The sequence below is a fragment of the Polypterus senegalus genome, chromosome 14, assembly GCF_016835505.1.
Source record: "Polypterus senegalus isolate Bchr_013 chromosome 14, ASM1683550v1, whole genome shotgun sequence".
Lineage (NCBI taxonomy): Eukaryota > Metazoa > Chordata > Cladistia > Polypteriformes > Polypteridae > Polypterus > Polypterus senegalus.
The window spans coordinates 62,582,894-62,604,591 of NC_053167.1; the positions used below are offsets into that span (position 1 = coordinate 62,582,894).

The 21,698-nt window shown below is 38.3% G+C and overlaps 1 protein-coding gene across 3 annotated transcripts in view; it reads left to right on the top strand.

The window, feature by feature from the left end:
- The window catches only part of prkacba (protein kinase, cAMP-dependent, catalytic, beta a), a 124,191-nt gene that overhangs the window by 55,732 nt on the left and 46,761 nt on the right, over positions 1-21,698 (top strand). The window contains exon 1 of one of the 3 annotated variants that reach the window (XM_039735456.1): positions 12,009-12,265. The exons of the other annotated variants lie outside the window; for them this stretch is intronic. Coding sequence (XP_039591390.1) covers positions 12,097-12,265 — 169 coding nt within the window. The 5' untranslated portion in view covers positions 12,009-12,096. Of the gene's footprint in view, positions 1-12,008; positions 12,266-21,698 lie in introns of those variants that run through there. 3 annotated transcript variants of the gene reach the window in all.

Here is a 21,698-nt window from a genome sequence, read left to right on the forward strand (position 1 = left end):
AATTGCACTATTCTGAAACTGCTTATAATATGTTATTATATTGTTTATTATATTTGTTAGTTGTATGTGATGTTGTGTTCTGTTATAAGCAGCATCAAAACTGCTAATTTAAATTCCTGTACATTAAATACTGGCAAATAAAAGTGGTTCTGGTTAGGTGAATTAGTGATTCCAAGATGTGTGGGGATGCATGCAAGTTGTGCTTGTGATGCAGTAGCATTTTGTCCAGGGCTGCTGGGCTAGGATCTGCACCCCTCCATTATATATCCCTCATTGCCTAGAATACACATTCCACATGACCCAAAATTGGAATAAGTGTATTTAGGAATGTTTTTTGCATCTACATTTTGAAGAAATAGTGAGAACACATTATATAGACAAGCACTCTGTCCAGACGGATTCCTTTCTAACACCTGATGCAGCAGGGATAAACAAGTTTGATAATAGTGGGTGGATAGATGCATGGAATATGCTGTATCATCAGAAATCTTTTTTTTTTAAATAATATTCTTTTAGACTTGCCTCCTCAATATGCTGACAATTTTATTTTAAAGTAGTCTGAAGACCTCATTTTAGCAGTTATGAACAAACTGAAGAAAAACATCTCCTGTACATTTGCTTTTTTTGCTGTTTTGTTGGAAATAAGGAAGATTTTGTGCTACTCTACTTTGTCCACAAGATGACAGCAGAGAATTGCATATCCCTTTTATTCTTTGCATTTAATCCCTTTTCTGAAAAAACTTGCATCTGAAAAATTACATACCAACAATTTTTGTAAACTTGAATCTAGTTTATAAAAAGACAATACCATGTTCCTGTTTGTGTGATTGTATTGTATCCTTGTGACGTATTGTAGATTCCTTATCAAAAAAGGTTTACATGCAGAAATAATACATTTCTGCCCCAACTGTGTTTTTATGGTCTCACTAAAGAGCTAGGTAATTAACTTTGTGTGTTAATAAATTAACTTTGTAACTTTCTGTATGTCTGTTCATACAGACAGTAGAACCTGCTTAATTAAATTCATTAGTAGTATTGGATATAATGCAGGAACCAGCCCTGAAACTAGCACCAGTCTTTTGCAGAACAAAGTAATTTGCACAGTCCCTCAAACTTTTACAAAGCCAGTTTAGAGTTGCCAGGCAGCTGCATATCTTTGTGATATGGAAGGAAACCTATGTCTTCTGGAAAAATACTGGAATGAACACAAGGAGATCATTCAGACTCAATGCAGAGGGTGTCTGAAGTGGGATTTGAAACCAGTTTCCTGGAACCATGCTATCCAATGTGCACCATAACTGCATAGTTTGATATGGTTTTAATTGAAGTCTTTAAATCTTTGGTCTGCATATTAATAGTAAAAACTGAATTTATTCAGTTATCGTAAAGTAATTGGAAAGATTATGCAAAATGTAGTATCTTTACATTATTATTTTTACTTGCCATAATATTCTTAACATATAGAAAAAAGGAATTCATAAATACAGGTAGTCCCCAAGTTATGGACATCCGACCTATGACTTATGAACAGGGCCGCAGCTGTGACGCATGCGGCTCAGTAACTGCCGCTCCGTCATCTTCGACCTGGGGACACTGCAAGCAGTGGGCGGACAGAGGCTGGAGGGGAGCGATTTTGCTGCTCGCACAGTGTAGTATCCCTCGGGCAGCTCCCAGCGGCAATCGATGACCCATGGTCCATAGTCTCTGGTGGGCCACAGCTATTGCTCGTGTGCAGGAGTGGGGGGGGGGTTCACTGCCCACCCACCATAAACGGCTGCCCCGTTCGTTCTCGGTGGGCAGCTGGTGATGCTGCAAGCAGTGACCCGGGTGTAGCTTAACAGAGGTCATTGAGGGTGAACGGGGTGGCAGGGGATAGCATTGTAGTGTGCCTCGGGTGGCTGCCTGTTGAATGAGGGCAGTGGTGAGCGATTCACTAGCCGCCTTTGGCTGCACCATGTTCGTTCTCGGTGGGCAGACGCGGCAGGCAGCATACTGTAGTGGAGGTGACTGTGTGGTGGGCAGGTGGTGAAGTGCCCCTTGCCGCCCCCATTAATTATCAATAGCAAGCCTGCTTGTATTGTTATGCACATAGCAGGAAGTTGTCTCTTGTCTGTACATCAGACGTGTTGACGACAGGTGCCTTCCTGCTGTGATAGCGTGTACAGTGCTGTGCAGAAGAGCTCGTCTTAACTTTTTGTCTTCACCCTTCAAGTATGTCTCTGAAACATAAATCTGATGCAAGTGCTGGTGATATAGTAAAGAACAGAAAAACCATCACAATTGAAAATAAAGTAGAAATAATATAAAGGTCAAAGAGAGGTGAAAATCCATCATTCATTGGCAGAGCACTTGGTTATAGTTGGTCAACAATAGCATTTATTAAAATAATGTACCTGTTCCGACTTGCATACAAATTCAACTTAAGTACAAACCTACAGTCCCTATCTTATACTTAACCCGGGGACTGCCTGTAAACTGAAAAGTTAAAAGTTTATTTTCCTCTGGTGCACTGAATGTTAAGAAAATATATGCATATCATTTGAAAAGCATAATCACTTAAAATATCACTTTTTCTGAGCAGTATATTTTTTTAACCAGTTTTTGTGCAGTTTACTTGGCATTAAGTAGTAAGTACACAATTTAATGTTACATCTCTAGTCCAGGCAAAGAATAGTATAAAAATACAGTGAACCCTCGTTTATCACGGTTAATCCGTTCCAGACTCTACCGTGATAAATGAATTTTCGCGAAGTAGGATTCTTTATTTATAAATCGAATATTTTCGCAGTTAGAGTATAGAAAACCTGTTTATGACCTTCTAAATACGTTTTTTTAACATTATTAGAGCCCTCTAGACATGAAATAACACCCTTTAGTCACCACTTGTATTACACAATATATTAGACAAAATAAGAGAAAATAAGACATATTAGACATTACAAATATCATATTACTAGGCGCACTCGCCTTTTATGGCGACCGACTTTTATCCTCAATTTTTGTGCGCTCCATGTGTACATCAGGCATGTAAGTGTAGGGAATGAGAACATCAAAGTGCCCATTCATAACATCTCCCGAAAACCTACGTTTTTTTTTTATCCCCTCAAGTGCCTGTCCATAGTCGTACAATGTCAGCCCGAATCTGTACCGCTAAAGATGGAGTTTCATGCACTAAATAAGCTATAGATGAGAATAAACAAGCACCATCTCCCCTGATTTTTACTACGTAGTGAGGCATTTGTACTCCATCAACATTAATTATTTCCAGAGACATAATTTTGTCTATTTTTCCAGCACATCGCCCACAAAAGCAAGGTAACGGTGACAGCACCAGAACTCGCTTCATACCTCAAGCCGTAAGTAGTAAGTCTGTAATAAGCGAAATATAGCTACGCTTTGCACTCACGGGACGAAAGGACAATCCCGAACGCTTTTATCTAGTAGATTATTGTACTGTACAGATTATTGTACTGTACATTTAATTGTACACCACCACTAACCTATGAAGGCACGCCCTCAGTAGGAGAGTCTTCAGAGGTGGTGCAGTATCTTCAGCAGGTGCGTTGTTGCCTTCAGTGAAGAAGTACTAGGAGTAGGCAGTGGGTGTCTGGGTGCGCGGCTGAAGAACATCTTGATAGGCAGTTGCTGGCGCAGTCTTTTCATATGCGTGAGGAGGCTTTTGTAGGGTATTGCCATCTTTAATCATATCCAAGAGTTTCACCTTCTTCTGGATAGTAAGCATCTTCCTCCGGTGCTTAGTTTTATTGTCAGAAGGCTTAGAAAAAGCAGCACGTTTAGGAGCCATCGTAGGGCTTAGATAAAAGTTCTCAGAAAGCACATGCGTAGTGACGTAAGCGTGTATGAGAAAAAAATCACGATTGAGTGAAGCCGCGAAAGTCGAAGCGTGATATAGCGAGGGATCACTGTATTTGCATTGTTAGTTTGTACATTTTTTTATAGTCTTCATTTATTTACTGATAAGCCATGGTTGTCAAACTCAAGGTTTTTAGGCCACTGCAGGCCCTTGAAAGCACTTAAAACATACCACATATGGTAATGATGGTTAATTTCTCCTAAAATCTAGTATCTAGCTTTAGCTAGAAATTCACACATGCATCAACAGCTGCTCGAACCTTACTTTAGGCAGTGATGTTATTTTAAGGTTTTTCTGATTTCTTTTCTTTGGCAGCTTGATAGCAAGCTAATCAACTTCAATGTCCAAAAATAGTAATTTTTTTTTTTTTTTTGGTGGTAGTAAAGGAATATAACTTGTGTTGTCATTATAAAATGAAGCATCAGGCTGAATTTGGTGATTTAAGTCATAAGCACATGTGAACTACAGTTGAACTTAAGAAAGCCCTATGTTACCAAATGCTTACAGTGCAAAGACTCAAAGCTGCAGCAGTAAATGTGAGTTTCATTACTGCTGAGAAGACAGCTGAAACATCCAGACTTTTTCCACAGGGTAGTTTTTAAAAACTGCGTATGCTCATAGTTTTCAGGCATGTTCTCTTCTAAAAGGATTAGTACTCTCAAACAGGTAAAGCCTTGCCATAGAGTACCTGAATTACAAGCAATAGAGAAGAATAATTACTGTACGTTATGCATAAAAATTCATTGTCATTTCTGTTGTGGTGATTAAAAATATAAATGTAACTGACACTTCTCTGATAATCAGTTTCATTCATGAGGTGAAACCTTTGAATGTGGCACTACTACCAGAAATATTACTGCTTATTAAAAAGCTTATAGATAAAAGTAACTTGCCATGGAACAGATTACTTGAGCTTAGAACGTACAGTGCACTTATAATATGTGGTGAGAGAACTGGGCTTCTTAGGCAAAGCAGGAATTATAGCAAAAGAAATGTGCAGCAGCACTTAAAAAAAATATATATATCATTGCATTATTCACCAAGAGGATCCCGTCATAGATGTAGTTACAAAAACTGAATTTCATTAGGGAATGTGGTCTTGCCACCAAGAGTTTACATTTGCATTTATTCGCTTGGCAGATGCTTTATTTAGAGTGACTTACAAAAAAGATAAATACAGGTTGAGCCAAAAAGTGGTGTCACATTTCAAAGTTTGTTCTACAAAAACGATACATAATAAAATAAATTTTTACTATGACACAAGAAAAGGTATACAAAATAGATTTTTTTCATTGTATTTTAAAAACGATGTCTTCAAGGTGGTCGCCATCATTAGCGATATACTCTTTGAGACGATTTCTGAATGCTCGCATGACTCATTCGGCCATTTCAAGGGGAACAGCAGTGATTTTCATGGCAAATATGGTCCTTGAGGGCTTCAAGGTTTTGAGTTCATCGGAGACAGCCCCACAAGAAGAAATCGCACAGAGCGAGATCAGGCGAACTTGTAGGCCGCCCGACATCATCTCGCAGTGAGACCAACTTCCCCGAAAAACTTGCATGGATCTCTGCGCCACATGAGTTGTTCTTCCATCCTGTTGAAACCAGGCATCCACCACATCCATTTCTTCTAGTTGGGGGTGCAAAAAGTTCTCTAGCATTTCATTGTAATGTTTTGCAGTGATGATGACCGTTGCTCCCCGCTTCTCAAAAAAGTAAGGGCCTGCAATGCCAAATTCTGCAACGGCACACCAAACTGTAACATGCTCACTGTGTAGGGCTTTCTAATGAAGTTCATGAGGGTTGGTTTCAAGTTTTACTTATTTACACAACCATTTAAATGGAAATGTGCCTTGTTGCTGCACATGACAAAGGCATCCGAATGAATGGTTTGCAGAATGTTCGTGTATTCTCTACAGCTCTTCTATTCTCTCTCAATGAGTTCCTGCACTACCATCATTTTGTATGGATGGAAATTAAGGTCTTCATGCAAAACTGATACCCTTACATCTTGGATGTTTTCAGGCGTTCGTACAGTTAGAGGATGGCCTGGAAATTTTCTGCACAATGTTGTACCCATCTGTTTAAATTTAGTCACCCACTGAAGAATTGTTTTCCGATTTGGGACATCACTGTTAGGAGGAATGCTGAAGTGCATTCAGAAGGCGCATTGTGTAGTGATGATGGATTTGTTGTTTTTGAAGATTGCTTTGAAAGTGAAAGCACAGTAAGCACCTGACCAAGGCATGTTGCCGACAGAAAACTACAAAGGAATTACCTATCAAAGGACCCCCACCCCAACCCACTCTGCTGCCTCTACCTCGTGCAGTGACCTTGAGAAATGTAGTACTTCATTTTGGCTCACCTTGTACAATCGAGTAACATTAGGGCCTGTTTGTTCAGCAAGTGTAATAGGTCAGATGACAAAAGTTGATTGCCCCAAGTGAAGAGATGTAATAACTAATAATTTACAGTCATAGATTACAATTAATATTGAAATTAAACTTGAACAACAAATAAACTGACAATATAAAACATCGCAAAGCAAAGATTTTTTTCCTCTGTTTTCAGTTTTAATATTTGCAGAACAGATGGGTCTTCAATTGCTTCTTAAATACATTGAGGCAGCCAGTAGTTCGGATGAAGGTGGGCAAGCCTGTTCCACCAACTAGGAAAAACACAGGAAAAGAATCTGTTTTGAAACCTGATACTATACAGAGGATCGTCTTCCCTGGCAGACCTGAATGGGAGAGTAGGGGTATAGCACTTCACTAGTGTCTCCATATACTCGGGTCCTGACCCATTGATTACTCTGTAGGCCAGCGTCAGGGATTTGAACTTAATACATGCTGCTACAGGGAGACAATGTAGTGACCTGAAGGGAGGAGTGAGATGTGCCCATCTCGGCTGGTTAAATACAAGATGGACCACTGCATTCTGGATCATCTGCAGTGGCTTGATAGCACATGTGGGTACTCCTGCCAGGAGAGAGTTGCAATAGTCCAGATGCGACAAGACCAAAGTCTGGAGCAAAAGTTGTGTTCCAAGTGTTTTTAAAAGAATTATTTGATACTAACCACACGTCCCTGCCTTATCACACAGATGTGCTTTCCCTGTGTTGGTGTACAGAGTTGAAAATATTTTTAAATGTGCAGGATGAAATTGCACTTTTCATGTTGAACAAAGATGATGATTTTTGAAGAGCTGTCAAAGGAAGCCTAGCTGTTTAATCATGTGTTCTGCTGTGAAGAAATTGAATATCTCAATAATCTGAATGCAGGACTTCATGGATGCAACCAGATAATCACAGAGAGGACTAATAATGTTAAGGCATTCCAATTAAAATGAGACTGTTGAAGTTGCAACTACAGCAGGATTATTTGCCCATTTTCCTGTTTGCGATGCAATCTCTGACCAACTTACTGTTATTTTTCCATGTGCTAAATATTCAATGAAGATTAAACAGCTGTGCCTTGAATTTGCCAGATTTTAAAGCACAGGAGTTTACTTAAATTGTAATGACAAAGCTAAGTGCAAGTGCAGCAGCCCATACAAAACCAAGTTTAGAACTATTTTAGCAACTTATTTCAATTTCTCTCATCACCCAATCCCAATGCCATGTTTCTGTCTTCATGCGGTTCATGTATTCTCCGTGTTTGTGAGTACAGCAAGTTTGCTGATGAAATTTAGTTAAAACACAGGTTGTGCATTTCTAACAGACATCTTTGTGCTATACTTTAGGTTGCTGCAGCATAAGACATCAGCCCAATTATCAATGAACTGAAAGGGGACCCCCTTACATTTTGCTTTTTCCTGACAACACTTCTGAAACTCGGACAGTTCTTACTGACATACACATTTCTTTACTGACACCATTTAAAAGCAACATGTACAAAAACTTTTACACTCGCTGTAGTCCTCTACCGTGTCCATTAGTTTTACCAGTACCACCATGCTTCATGGTACTATTATGAATATATACATCTGTAACACTACCAAAAGCATCTGAAAAAGTCTTTTTGCGCCACAAACAATATGCATTTTTACAGTTTTCGTTATCTGCATAGACTGTAGTTCTTTAGCCCAAAATGTTTGTGAACAGTAATACTGGACTTTGTGGTTGATGGTCTTTGGCTTTGTTCATCGTATCTCGTTTTGTTCAGATTTGTTATAATGTAAGCAGTAAACATATACACTTGCATCTTGGTTTTGTATGAGATGTTCTGATATTTAGTTGACAGACACATACAGGACAAATGACCAACTGTGTCCATTTGTAGCGTTGCCTACTTTAACAGATTTTTCAAACACACAGTCAAATGTATTTATGCAATTATAAACAGACTTCAATTTTACATATTTTTTGCAGATCGTCAGTAAATTTACAGATGGTTAGCAACCCTACCCCCATCTCTTCTCTCCGAAGTGGTTTACATTTACATTTTTGTCTCCTTAGTTTGAACTGGGATTCTCTCACACCTCTGCTCTCTGAAATTCTTAACATACATTCACATCTTACAGACTTTAAAGGGGTACCACATACAACTGACAAAAAACAGCAAAAATAATACTTTAGTGAACGATGTAAACAAATTCAAAAATTGTAGACACCTAATAATCATAATAATCTATACTCTAATTTCACATTAGTCCTAATGATTACCCGTTTCATCTGAACAGAATGCAGTTTCCTGTACAATTGTGTTTGCAATGACCATCAACAAAAGCCAAGTCAATTTGAAAAGCAAACATTAATCTAACACAATAATGTTTTACGCATGCACAATTGTATATACCATGTTCAAAAGTCGCTCCAATGACTTAAGACATCAGTCGACTAATAATATTAATTCAAGGCATCTTACAACATTTGCAAGCTTTGGTTACGGTTCTTTTGTTTTTACAGTTTGTCCACAGGCAGGTGAAGTGACATACTTGTGCAATGTGGGTACCATCTCAAGAAGTGATTATTGTCCATCAGAAGACACACCCCCATGCATAGTCACATTAAGCAATTTTTGTCGTAATAAACAGTAAAAGCAAACCCTAGGAGTACATACAAGCAATCAGGAAGCAACATACAAACACTTTTAAGAAGGCCCACCAAGCTGACAAGCAAATATGGTTTCATACAATTTGCAGTGTTACTGCTGCAGTATCAGATATATCCCAGTCACATTCAAAGTGAAAATGTCTGTCCTTAGTCAAAGTACAGAAAATGTATCTTCACAAGTTATATATTGTAAAGTAATGTGAAGTTCCTTGAGTCAGCAGTGTGGACTGAGGTGGAATGACTTATTACTTCTTAGCCAATTGTCATCTCATTGCATTTTTTAGTAGGAGAGTATTACCACTCAGGATCCCAAATTAGGGCCCGAGTGCAGCCATGCAACAGACTGTAAGAGAAATCTGGAAAATAAAAAAAAAAGTAAATAACTAAAAACGAGGGTTTATTGTCATTTGACAATAACATTTGTGAAATAAGTTATTTAAAACTAATAATAAGATGTATGATGAGAAAGAGATTGAATGGCTTTAACAATATGCAGATTTAATTGCTATATTGGTGATCTTAATTACAATAGTGTACAGTAGAATCTTAAAATGTGACTTTAAATTTTATAGTGGTTTCAAGATGTTAATTATGGTCATTTAAAAAACTTGATTTTTGTGCTTTCTTTCTGCCTGCCTACCTTGGGGCAATGCAGGACCACCACCCTGCAGCAAAGGTACAGCTTTATTGCCTAAAGTCTCAATTAACTGGAAAAAATGTACAGTATATCAATCTTGATTTTTCTAATAATGAATGTGTACAAATTCAAAACATAATTTTTGCAAATAAATTTTCAGTTATGTTTTTGTTCCTTTGAAATTAATTAACTTATATTTGCACATGACATAAAATATCTATATATTATATTTACATGACCTTATTTTTATTAGATAGATAGATACTTTATTAATCCCAAGGGGAAATTCACACAATCCAGCAGCAGTACACTGACACAAAGAAACAATATTAAATTAAATAGTAATAGAAATGAAAAAATGAAAAAAATAAAAATAAAATTAATGCTAGCATTTACTCCCCCGGGTGGAATTGAAGAGTCGCATAGTGTGAGGGAGGAACGATCTCCTCAGTCTGTCAGTGGAGCAGGACAGTGACAAAAGTCTGTCACTGAAGCTACTCCTCTGCCTGGAGATGACACTGTTCAGTGGATGCAGTGGACAGGGACAGGGGTGATACAAGATGTTTTCCAAAGCCTTGGGACTCTCCCCTGTTCCAGGCTCAGGTTGAAGATGCGCTGTAGAGGACTCCCCAGTTCCAACACACATGCCTTCAGCAGTCGTGGCGATACACCATCTGGACCCGCTGCTTTGCTGGCACGAAGTCTTTTCAGCTCTCTGCTCACATGGGCTGCTGTAATTGTGGGTGGGGATGTCTCACCTATGCTGGTATCAGCAGAAGGATGGTTGGAGGATGCAGTACTTTGAGGTGAGAGTGGGTTACTGTGATCAAACCTATTAAAGAAGTTGTTCATTTGGTTTAATACTTGCATACTGTTTGACACGTTCCTTTTCCCATGCATGCATTGCTGTGCAAAACAGTGTGCTAAATGTAAGGGCCCTCTTTCACTATTCTTGAAAAAAGTACTAAATTCAAAGTTCTTTTTAATTAATATCTTTCTTTATCCTATCTATACAGTGCAAAAGTGAAAAGAAAGGAAAATTAAATATCCATAAATGCAACTGCAAAAAATGTGTATAAGCACATAATTCTCTTTCTAGGCAGGGTAGAATTTTCACAGCAGTCTTCCAGGAAATGTTGAAAAGAATCTGACTCATGAAGATAGGAGATGTTTATAAGATCATGATATGGCATGAACAGTAAATCTGCAGCTGAGTAAGGCTCCCTTTGTCACTTGGATTAATGTATCCAAAATCCATCTAATATCTAGGTGTACATGAATTTTCTGTTTTACTAAAATGTACAAGCGGCATTTGACTTTACAGTTCATTAAAATCTATTTAACCTGTACTGTTGATATGCAGACTAGACAGAATCTGTGAATGTTCTCTGACATGAATGCCCAACTTGAGAAAGGGGAGACTAAATACATTAAAAGAAAAGGGTCAAAGCTGACAGAAGACAATACACTGTCCCAGGCTGCTTGTGCATGGACCACATTGCCTTTTTATGAGGACACACATTAGGAGCAATGCACTGTAAAAGTAGCACTTTTAAGGTGACAGAGGAGTCAGAACTGGGGCCTCTTCATCACTGAAAGTAATCCTGGAATGGGAGTAAAGCTTCCTCACAGCCAGACACTTATGTAGTGTGCAGTTAGTAGGTAAATTGGGGTAAATACTTAATTGGTGAAAAGAAGAAATGAGGCCACAGTTGGGAGGTTTCGGGATTGGAGAAAGAAAATAAGTGGTTGGTGCTGCTCTGCATGCAAGTGGACAAGTCACTTCATCTGACAAACAGATCCATAGTTTTTAAAGTTGGGCCCATTTGAGTTTTGCAGTGTTGTCTATTTTATTTAGTATTTTGTGTGTGTGTTTTTTGTTTTTATGCATTACTATATTGTGTTAATTTAATACATCCGCTGTTTTGTACACCTTAGCCTCTTTTCTGTTCTGAGTGAGGGGGTCTGCATGATAGTATCACATTGGGGGAACAATCTTTATGATTATCCCAGAGTGAAGTTTTAATTTCATCACTATTTTATGTTGGTATTCACATGCGTGCATTCTTATAGTAGATACTATCAAAGAAATTTGTTCTTTAAAAATACTGTATTTAGAGCACAAATGAACATATTAAATGACCAAATGCTTGGGTATCCCGTTTATAGTGCAAATGTACTGGCTTCTTATAAAATTGTAACTTGTTAATCAATGGATGATTCTAAATAAGATTGCAAACTGCAGCTGTACCAAGACAACTGTGCATTTATTTTTACCTGTCTGGACATTTTATTCTGGCCATATAAAACTGAAAGAAACATACATTTTAACTCATATGTATACGTTTTTTTCTTTCTTTAATTTTTATCACTCCGGAAATGGACTCAGCTAGAACAGTGGTAAACCACACAAGACAAGTGAAGCTGCAAACAGGAAGCTGCGTTTGAACACTGCATCGAGTAGCGTACAAGTTAAGGTTGTAGTTTACGTTTCTTCACCAGTTGAGCTTGAAGTTTAATGTGCGGGTGCAAATGGCAGAGTTGAAGGAGGTACATGGCTCGGGGAGTACTAGCTCGGCAATGCAGATGTTCGACGCCTTTACCAGTCGTTTCATTCACAAACATCGCAAAGATCAGAAGACGGCGGAGCCCGAAAATAGTCGCGAAACCGGAGCGAACAATTATTTATACCTGATATGGAGTAAGTGGCCATCCTTGCTGCACTGCTTGGAATTTGTGTGCGATACTACGGGGCAGGTGTTCCTAATCGTTTATTTTAAGCGGACCGGAAATGCAATGTTAAGACATTATTGATTTGAATAATGTGCGCCTCTTGCGGATGAATATTAGCATAATATGCAGCTAATAATGTATCTATAGCCGTTCTAATGCACGCCACTATCCATCCGTTGAGGCAGTAAACTATAATAGTAAAGAGTTTGGTTTATAAAGCTTAGTCAACAAACTCTTGTGTGATTGTATGCACGTCATAAGCGAAGCGGTTCATTCGGAAGCATTTTAGAACAAGCAAAGTTCCGGTATTCTTATGTTTGTACTTTCGACAGTTGTCTTTCCTCAGGATGGGGAGTAGAGGAAACAACGCTGCCCAGTTCTCATACCCCATTTAAGTTAGCAGAAGCTACAGCAGAAGCCGCGGCTAAAGAGCGCATCCTGTGCCGTAATGCTTGGGTTAGAAGATAGAGTGAAAGCAGTAACCCTGCACACATTTCAGTGTTCAATACATGGGTGCTACATCCATTTTCCGTATGGGGAAAGTATTTCACTAAAAAGAAATTATCCAGTAAGAATGTAGCCAGTCACTACCTATTTTCAAAACACTTCTACACACGTGTTTCAATTCATGTGCCATGTTGGTTAGTTAATGCTAATTTTAGCCTTGATGTTAAGGCTTTTTTGCAGATAAAAAATCTACATCATAAAGAGGATGTTTTATTTGCATCTTAGGCTATTTACAACCTGTTTAGACTTGTATCCTTTAACGGTCACACTGAAGCAGGTAAAAAGCCAGTGTTTGAATATGCAGGCGAAATGTTTCATATATGTACCAGCAGCTTATGCATGGAAGCAGTTAAACAATGTATATCCACCGCATGTTTTTAATGCAATCTTTTTTGCATAGGGCATGTTTGTGTAATGATGTGGGAAATGTCATCTGAAAATGCGCAGAATGTGCAAACTGTTCTTGGACGTGGCTTTGGGGATGAATTGAATCTACAGTAGGTTTCTTGTTCTGTGAGGCAACACTGCTGAATGTTATCCCACCTTACTGCATAATAATCAAGAGAAAATACTGCAAAATGTTGCATATTATATATAATATATATTTATATTATATATAATATACATATATTATATATGTGTTATATATATAATATATGTGTGTGTGTGTGTGTGTATGTATATCTGCGGTGGGCTGGCGCCCTGCCTGGGGTTTGTTTCCTTCCTTGCACCCTGTGTTTGCCGGGATTGGCTCCAGCAGACCCCCCGTGACCCAGTAGTTGGGATATAGCGGGTTGGATAATGGATGGATGTGTCTGTGTGTGTGTACATGTATGTATATGTATATATGTGTGTATAGATATATGTATATATGTGTATGTACAGTACAGGCCAAAAGTTTGGACAACCCTCCTCATTCAATGTGTTTTCTTTATTTTCATGACCATTTACATTGGTAGATTCTCACTGAAGACATGAAAACTATGAATGAACACATGTAGAGTTATATACTTAACAAAAAAAGGTGAAATAACTGAAAACATGTTTTATATTCTAGTTTCTTCAAAATAGCCACCCTTATATATTTATATATATATATATATATATATATATATATATATATATATGAATATGTATGTGTGTATGTATGTATTTTATTTTTTTTTTTTAGTAGTCAATATGTTTTATTGCTGACATAAAAAATATACTGTTGAATGACTGTACCAAATGTCTAAGCCTTCTGTTCTGGTCTAGGCTTTTCTACGAAATATTAATTTAAAGATAATTCTCAGTCATGTGGATAGCATGTATACTAAAGTACACAGAAGTTACATTTCTACCTTTTCAACATCTCATCCTTTTAAGAAAAAACATCTTGGTCTACAGTATACACTTCCACCCATGTTTCATCTGTTTTATCTGCTATCTCCTGATCAGTTGGTCAATGCATTATTTTTTGCTTAAAAAACTTGTTCTAGTTTTGCTTCATGCCCTAGCTGGAGCATTTTGACAGTTGTTTATCTCATGGATGCTATATCTGAACTTTATTTGAGTAAGTACATAGAACTGGCTTGTGTTGCCCATAGATTGAAGTAGGGCTTCCCAACTGTACCAATGTAGAGTTTGTGAAGCTATTTGCAAGCGGACTTTGCTTTCTACCTGAGACTTTAGGTAATTATGTCTTTATATTGTTGTATGTATGTATGTAAATAGTTAGCTAAAGTACTTACAATTTTATCTCCTTATAGTTCTGTTTTTCTATATCCTGAATAAGAAAGGAGACTAGCCATTAAACTTAGATTAGTTCCAAAAATCTTTTCATAAGCATTTTTGTGCTGTCATGCTCTTTTATGTCTGATTCTTTGTCTAGAGAGCCACAGCTCAGCTGTGGGGGCTTGCCTAGACCAATGGTCATGGATTTATGGGGGAGGGGTGGTGTTGAGATTCCTGAAATTTGTTGAAATGTTGAGCTGTGGTAATGGATGATGGATGGCATGTTCCGAAAATCTTGGTTTTCCTCTCTTTTGTTTACACCATTCACCATTTTTACATCATAACACAACTACTTGCTACTGAACTTCGGATATCAAAATGTACTCTTCTGCATTACATGTTGCTGGGGGAAGAGAGCTATATAACAGAGAAAAAATCACTTATACCTTCAGATGTTTCCCCACTTTACTGCTACAATTCCCAACTTACTGCATGCTTGTTTATTTAGTTAGATACAACAGCACATAACTATAGTGCTGTAGGATATTACTAATGTAGTCCAGTGCAAGGCAATTTATAACTTTTTTAAAGGTTAAAACTACATTTTTATATATGTTCTAAAAAACAATGAACCAGAAGAGATGGAACAAAACAGTCATTCCTGCTCACTGTTGTGGATCTGATATTTGACTATTACCTGACAATGTTGATTATTAGCAAACTAGGAAAAGAAGTTTTATTGCTTATGTATTATGTAAACAAAATGTTTGGAGCTATTTGTTTATTTGACTAAAATAAACAAATAAATAAACCAAAAACTCTCAAAAAACAAGGTTGTATTTTCAAGAACAAAATACTGTACAATTATAATAAGCAGAGCATTAACCATAACAGTTGTTCTTTGGAATATACAGTATGTAAAGTAATGAAGATTTTTTCCCCTGTGGACCTTAAGAAAAAAATAACTAAAAATTAAACTTGAACGTTCAAAGTAAATGTTTCATAAGTCTTGTGCAAACCCAATCATTTTTTTCTAAATATTTTCTTTGACTTAAGCATAAATTATAGATAATGTTCTGAGTTGTTGGCACAGACTTGTACCTAGTTTTTAATTACTTTATGTAACAGCATTAAAATGTTTGATACCCAATTGAAGTCTATTTAACAACAATTTTTTTGGGTCATTGTTATTATATGTACAGAGGACAGTGAAATTGTTGCTTGCTTGTGCTAATCAATATGCTACACATAGCCTTTATTGCTGCAGGCAGCAGTGGAAAAGTTTGGTTTATCTGTTGTTTTATTTGTTCTTCGTTATGGTGGAATTGTTTCTACAAATGTATCAACATCTGATAGTTCTGAAAATGGTCACTTTAAAGCATGACATTAGTCCAGTCATGATGTCACAAAATCATGTATTAGGATCTTGGCAGCTGCGTGATTAAAAAAAATGATGTAATTTAGCTATGATCTTTACATGGAAAAAGTGCTGGCCTAGTGACATTTTAAATATTTTAAATCAAAAGAAGGAGCAGAATCTATGATGGAATCAAGATTGTTCACCTCACCTCTGCTGACTACTACTGTATTGGAAAACTAGGAACAGATGAAAAATTAACCAATTTACCAAGCTGAAAGATATACTGACTGACTGACACTTCTCAGTTTATAATTAATCTGATTTGTTTTATTTTTTTGCGTTGTTCTATTTTTAAGTTTTCAGCAAGTTTTTATATTTTTAAGTAAAGAATGAAGGTCCTGCACATCAGAAAACTAATGTTGTAGCTCAACTCTTTTGTATTTTTTTTTTTGGTGTGGATAGTGTAGTATTGAATACTAACAAGTATAACCTAAATTTAAACATAGATAAAGAAGTATAAGCGTTACATTGCCTGTGCTAACCATATAAATAGAATAATATAACTTTTAAACTGCATTAAAATAAATATAAGTATAAACGCAAACATGGCCTGTTTATTAAAACAGTCCACATAAAGATTAAATTATTAAATATATGAAGACGGTTGAACTGAAGACTTCTTGATGAATCCTTCTTGTTTAGTGCTGAATTTAGTTCAGTAATATCCCTTTGGTGAAAACTGTCTTCGAGCCTGGAGGTGCAGGTGTACAGAATCGTGTAATGCCTGCTGGAAGGCAACGGAGTGAACAGTTGGTTACTGGGGCTAGTCTTTAGCTATATTAGTAGCCATGTGGAGACAACAGGAATGGTAGATAACTTCCACTGTAGGAAGCTGGGTTTCCTCTGATCTTTTGTGCAGTGTTTATAGCCCTTTGAAGGGCCCTTTTATTTGCCGTAGTGCAACTGGAGATCCACTCCGTCACAGAATAAATGAGGGCACTCTTTATGAACCATTGATAGGACATCAGCATCTGCCCATACATATTAAATTTCTTTAATGTTCTGAAAGAATACATTTACTATTGTGCATTTTTGACCTGTAATGTAGTATTGGTCACCCACAAGATATCCTCCATGAGAGAAGTTCCTGATAATTTACAGGAAAGGGACTCTTTCTACTTTCTCTCTCTGTTTAAGGTGAGTGGCACCAGGTCAATTCCTGTGCCTCCTGAAATTGACTACTGAGTCCTTTTTATTGAGAAACAATTTATTAACTGTGCCACATTCTGTTTGGCACTGCACCTCTTCTCAGTAGGTCAGGTCATCATCATCTGAGATCAGCCTGATTAATAGCATTCTTTGAATGAGTCACAGTATATACTAAAAATATCAAATAATAGGCTGGACGTTCCCCTTCCAAATATTTTGGAATGCTCTTGTGCCGCTCCTTCTGCCAATGTGTTATTAAAAAAAAGATTTCTTATACAAGGCATAATATCTTCAATATATAACCTCAATATGCAGGTGCAAATCACTAAAAATATCATTCAGCCATCTTTTTCATCTTACAAGATTTATCACTTTTGTTAGAATATCTAGGAGTGACTAAAGGCAGTGACTTTTGTATAAAGAGATTCATGGGGCTGCAGTGTAAAACTGGGTTGTCAGTGAGTCTATTGTAGCAAAAAAAAAAAAAATAATAATTCTGGAGACCGTCTTTACTCTTCGCTCAGTCTTTCTAGAACCTGGATCAGAGCCTCCATTGACTCTGCAAAAATCTCCACATCGTCTGGAAAGTCAAGATCATTGAATCTTTCTTCGCCAGCAGATACCCAATGACCTTGCCCAACAACCAGTCCATGCAAGCATTGAACAGAGTAGGAGCAAGAAGACACCCCAGACGAACTCCAGAATCAACTTAGAAAAACCTAGAGGTTCTGCCTCCACGCTGCACAGCAGTCACAGTACCAGTGTACAGAATGATTTTTTTGAATGCTTTACAAAAATTGACAAAGGTTGCAAAGAAACTCTGCCATTATTAGCATTTGCGCTCCATGAGAACCCTCAGTGCCAGGATGCAGTTGATGGTAGACTACTTAGGTGTAAAACCAGACTTCTGCAGTCGATGGTAGGTGAGCAACTGATCACGACCTTATTGAGGTCGACCTTAGCAAGGACATTTCCCAATACCAACAGCAGTGTTATCCTCCTGTAGTTGCTGCAATCCAGGCAACCACCCTTCTCTTTCCAGATAGGGATGACATATCCCATTTTCCAATCAGTTGGGATGACACCAGTCTCCCAAATGGAAGCAAAGATTGCTTGTAATGCCAGGAGGTCAGCCTTACCACCAGCCTGGAGAAGTTCACCCCAGATACTACAGGTCCCTGCAGCCTTCCCTTCCCTCAGCTGGTTTACCACCTGTACTATATCAGTGAGATTAGGTGGTTCACAGCTAATTGGAGGATCAGCCTCAAGAACCGTGGATCCAGAGATATCCAACATCCTAGCTGGAGAATCAGCTTTAAAAAGATGCTCAAGGTAGCCAGCCCAGCGGCTCAGAACTGCAGGATCATCCATAAAGACCATTCCATCAGCGAGGTGACCCTGAGTGTCTTGGCTTGCGAGTGTCCTGGATACAAACCAAGATCCAGGCCTTTTAATGAACTCTTGGGCACAGCCATCAGCAGTGTGTCTGTCTGTGGAGAAAGTGTTGAGAGATTTACTTACTTAGGCTGTGACATTCATGTCTCTGGTGATTCTTCCTGTGAAGTCAGTAGACGGAATGGGAGATCATGGGGGGTTATAAGGTCAACTGGAAAAGGGTGTGTGGCGCTCCTGATATCTTTGCAAAAGGACAAAGGTCCAAGTCTTTAGAGTCTTGGTGCTCCTTGTCTTGCTCTATATGGTTGCAAAACATGGTGTTTTTGATAGGGGTCGCTAGCTCCCTACTTGGAATAAGTTCTTTTTTAATTGCGGTGTTTTAAGTAACCGAAAACTATATAGATATGGTATTAAAAGGCGATATCCTTCTCATAGTGATACAGAGGAATAAATCACATAAAAGAAAATAACTTAGCTTTCTTTACTGACGATTTACGCTGCATTACAGACAGGAAGCCAATAGCAAGACAGTACCAAGGTGGGATCTTGATCTTTACAGTCTGCCATTTTTCGTCGCTGCGCTGTAAGGCTTTACAGGATGGATGACGATATCACCCATCCGTCTGTTGGCTTCAAAGTGTTTGGCTGCTTTCCAAGTCTTTTTATACTGTCTTCTCCATGTGCAGGCCATTGTTTAGGTTCCAAACAAGGGAAGGAGAGGATTTAATTTCATGTCTAACATACAGAAATAGTACAATGCCTATTTTCGTAGTTGTACCTTCTCTCTTCAAATGCTTGCCTAGCAGTTCTAAATGCTGAGAGCCCATGTGTGCTAACTTGGCCTGGCCTGTACATGTGAGTGGATTTATAAAAACATTTTTGTACAGAGCACAGTGACATTAAACTTATATTTTCATTATGGATGCATGGATGCTATCCAGTGACCTGAGATGAAGACTGGACTCCTTTGGTACTGTGTCTCTTCGGAGAATCCTTGGGTGCCGCTGGGTTGACTTTGTGTTGAATGAGCGGTTGTTCATGGAGTCCCGAATGAGGCACATTACTTGTGAGGGAGCGTCAGTTATGGCACTACGGCCATGTGGCATGATTCCCTGAGGGTAATCTGTCTCGCTGCATCCTCATTGTTGGGGACCCTAGTGACTGGACCAGACCAAGGGAACGCCCACGTAACACCTGGCTGTGGCAGATAGAGGGTAATTTCCAGAGGGTGGAACTGGACCGCATGTCTGCCTGGGGGTTTGCCAACCAGGATCCCAAGCTGTTATCGTCGTGTGGAGGGTGAAGCAACACCCTGTACCAGGGAATGCTTCCCAATCTGACCTGACCTGACCTGTCTTTACAATTGTTTACAATTGCTGAAATTGCATTACAACAATAAAATTCTTTAATAATATCCTTTTTAAAGGCATGAATGTCAGTTTCTTTGTTGTGCCATGTGAAAGGGAAATTTTAAATGTTAATCATAATCACTAATTTCCTATTCCTTCAAACATCTATGCCTTTATCAAGAAAAAAGTGTCAGTGTGGTAAAGTGAGGTCTGCGGCTGATTGGCATCTTTTAAATAAATAAATAATCACTGCATTTATGTCTTTGTGTGTGGGGGTCGTGGTAGCATGTCGAGAGCGGTTCCCATGTGCGATGGTAGAGCAAATGGCTCTGCACTTAGTGCACAGGTGCAGCATTGGCCATCACCCTGATTGGTGCCAGGATTACCGCAGCTGTGCCATGACCCCGTTTTAAGAAGGGAAGCATGCGTGCGAAAGAGGAGAAAAACCAAAAGATGTAAAGGACAAGAAAAAGATGAGGGAGGTTAAAAAAGGAAGAAGAGAGGTAGGAGCACGAGATAGTGAGCAGGTGTAATGAGAAGAAACAGGCAGATAGATGGGAGTGGAGCCCCAGGAAGGATCATGTATCTGGCACTCAGGAAGCGCTCCTGTTGAGCGTCTAAGAAGCAGGAGTGACCACTAGACTCTGGAGTGTGATTCCCGCTGGGAGGAGCCAACAGGTTGGCAACAATGAAAGGACAGAGTGCAGTTTCGCTGGGTGGAGGCAGGAAAGACAGCGGTGGGCATGGAGCAGTGCTCAGGGGCTCCCCACAGATGCCGTAGGATTGGCAGCATAGACACGGGCCAGGAGAAGAAGGTGGTCTGCACCTGCTGGGGAACTTCTCCTCAGGCTGTAAGGTCCAGAAAGGGCAAGCTGAAGAGGAATCCGATTTTTAAAGGAGCACCAAGGTTCACTGGATAAAAAGACTGCTTCCTACCTGAGTTTTAACCTTGATTTAATTAATTTATTTATTTGCGTTTTAACCTCCACTTGCACTTTGTTTTTATGGATTATCTATTATTATGAGAGGAGCACTGCACTTTTTGAACACTGTTTTGTTTTGAGTTATATTAATAAAAGCACTGAGCACTTTTCACCATCCCCTTGCTTGGTATGTTTGTCTTCATTTGCTCAGCTTATCCTGGTCATGACTATCAACGGTGTTGGGTTCAAGTGGCTTCCAAAATGGAAGAGGGAGCATGGAGCTGTCCCACACCATTACACAGAGTAATGCTGATTTAAAGCTTTTAGCCATGTAGTTATCTATAAAAGTCTTTACCATCCGAACTGCATGCCATTTCACATCTTCTCAATTTAAAAGCAACTTCTTGGCTCAAGTGTGTGCAACTATAATGCAGTGACTTTGGATTCCTGCAATAATGTTGTTCCTGTAAGCAAGAACTATTATTTGTTTACCTTATGGATGTAAAATTGTAGAATCTCTAGCATTTTTAGTGTACATTGCAGATTTATATTTACTGACCATAGTTTATCTGTGAGGAGACTAATCATTGTAGGTTTTGTCTACATTCTGTAGAAAGATATTCCCAATTCCATTTTAAACTCTTCATAATCACAATTTGCTTTGCCTTTTTAGATGATATGTGCACAGTTTATTGAATACAGGATAAACCATTTTTGAGTGAATCCAACTTTACTAGTCAATTAGTGTAGTTACAGCTGATTTATTTTTTTCTGTATATTGGAATCGAAGTTGATCTTTTTTTAATCTGTATTGTTAATTGAGAGAATGGGTCATGAAATAAAATAATGTTATTATAGTACTGACACATTACATAAAATATATGATGTGTTGATTAGCTTCCTTTATAAATTAACATTTTTTACCAAAATCTGTAAATCTTTACG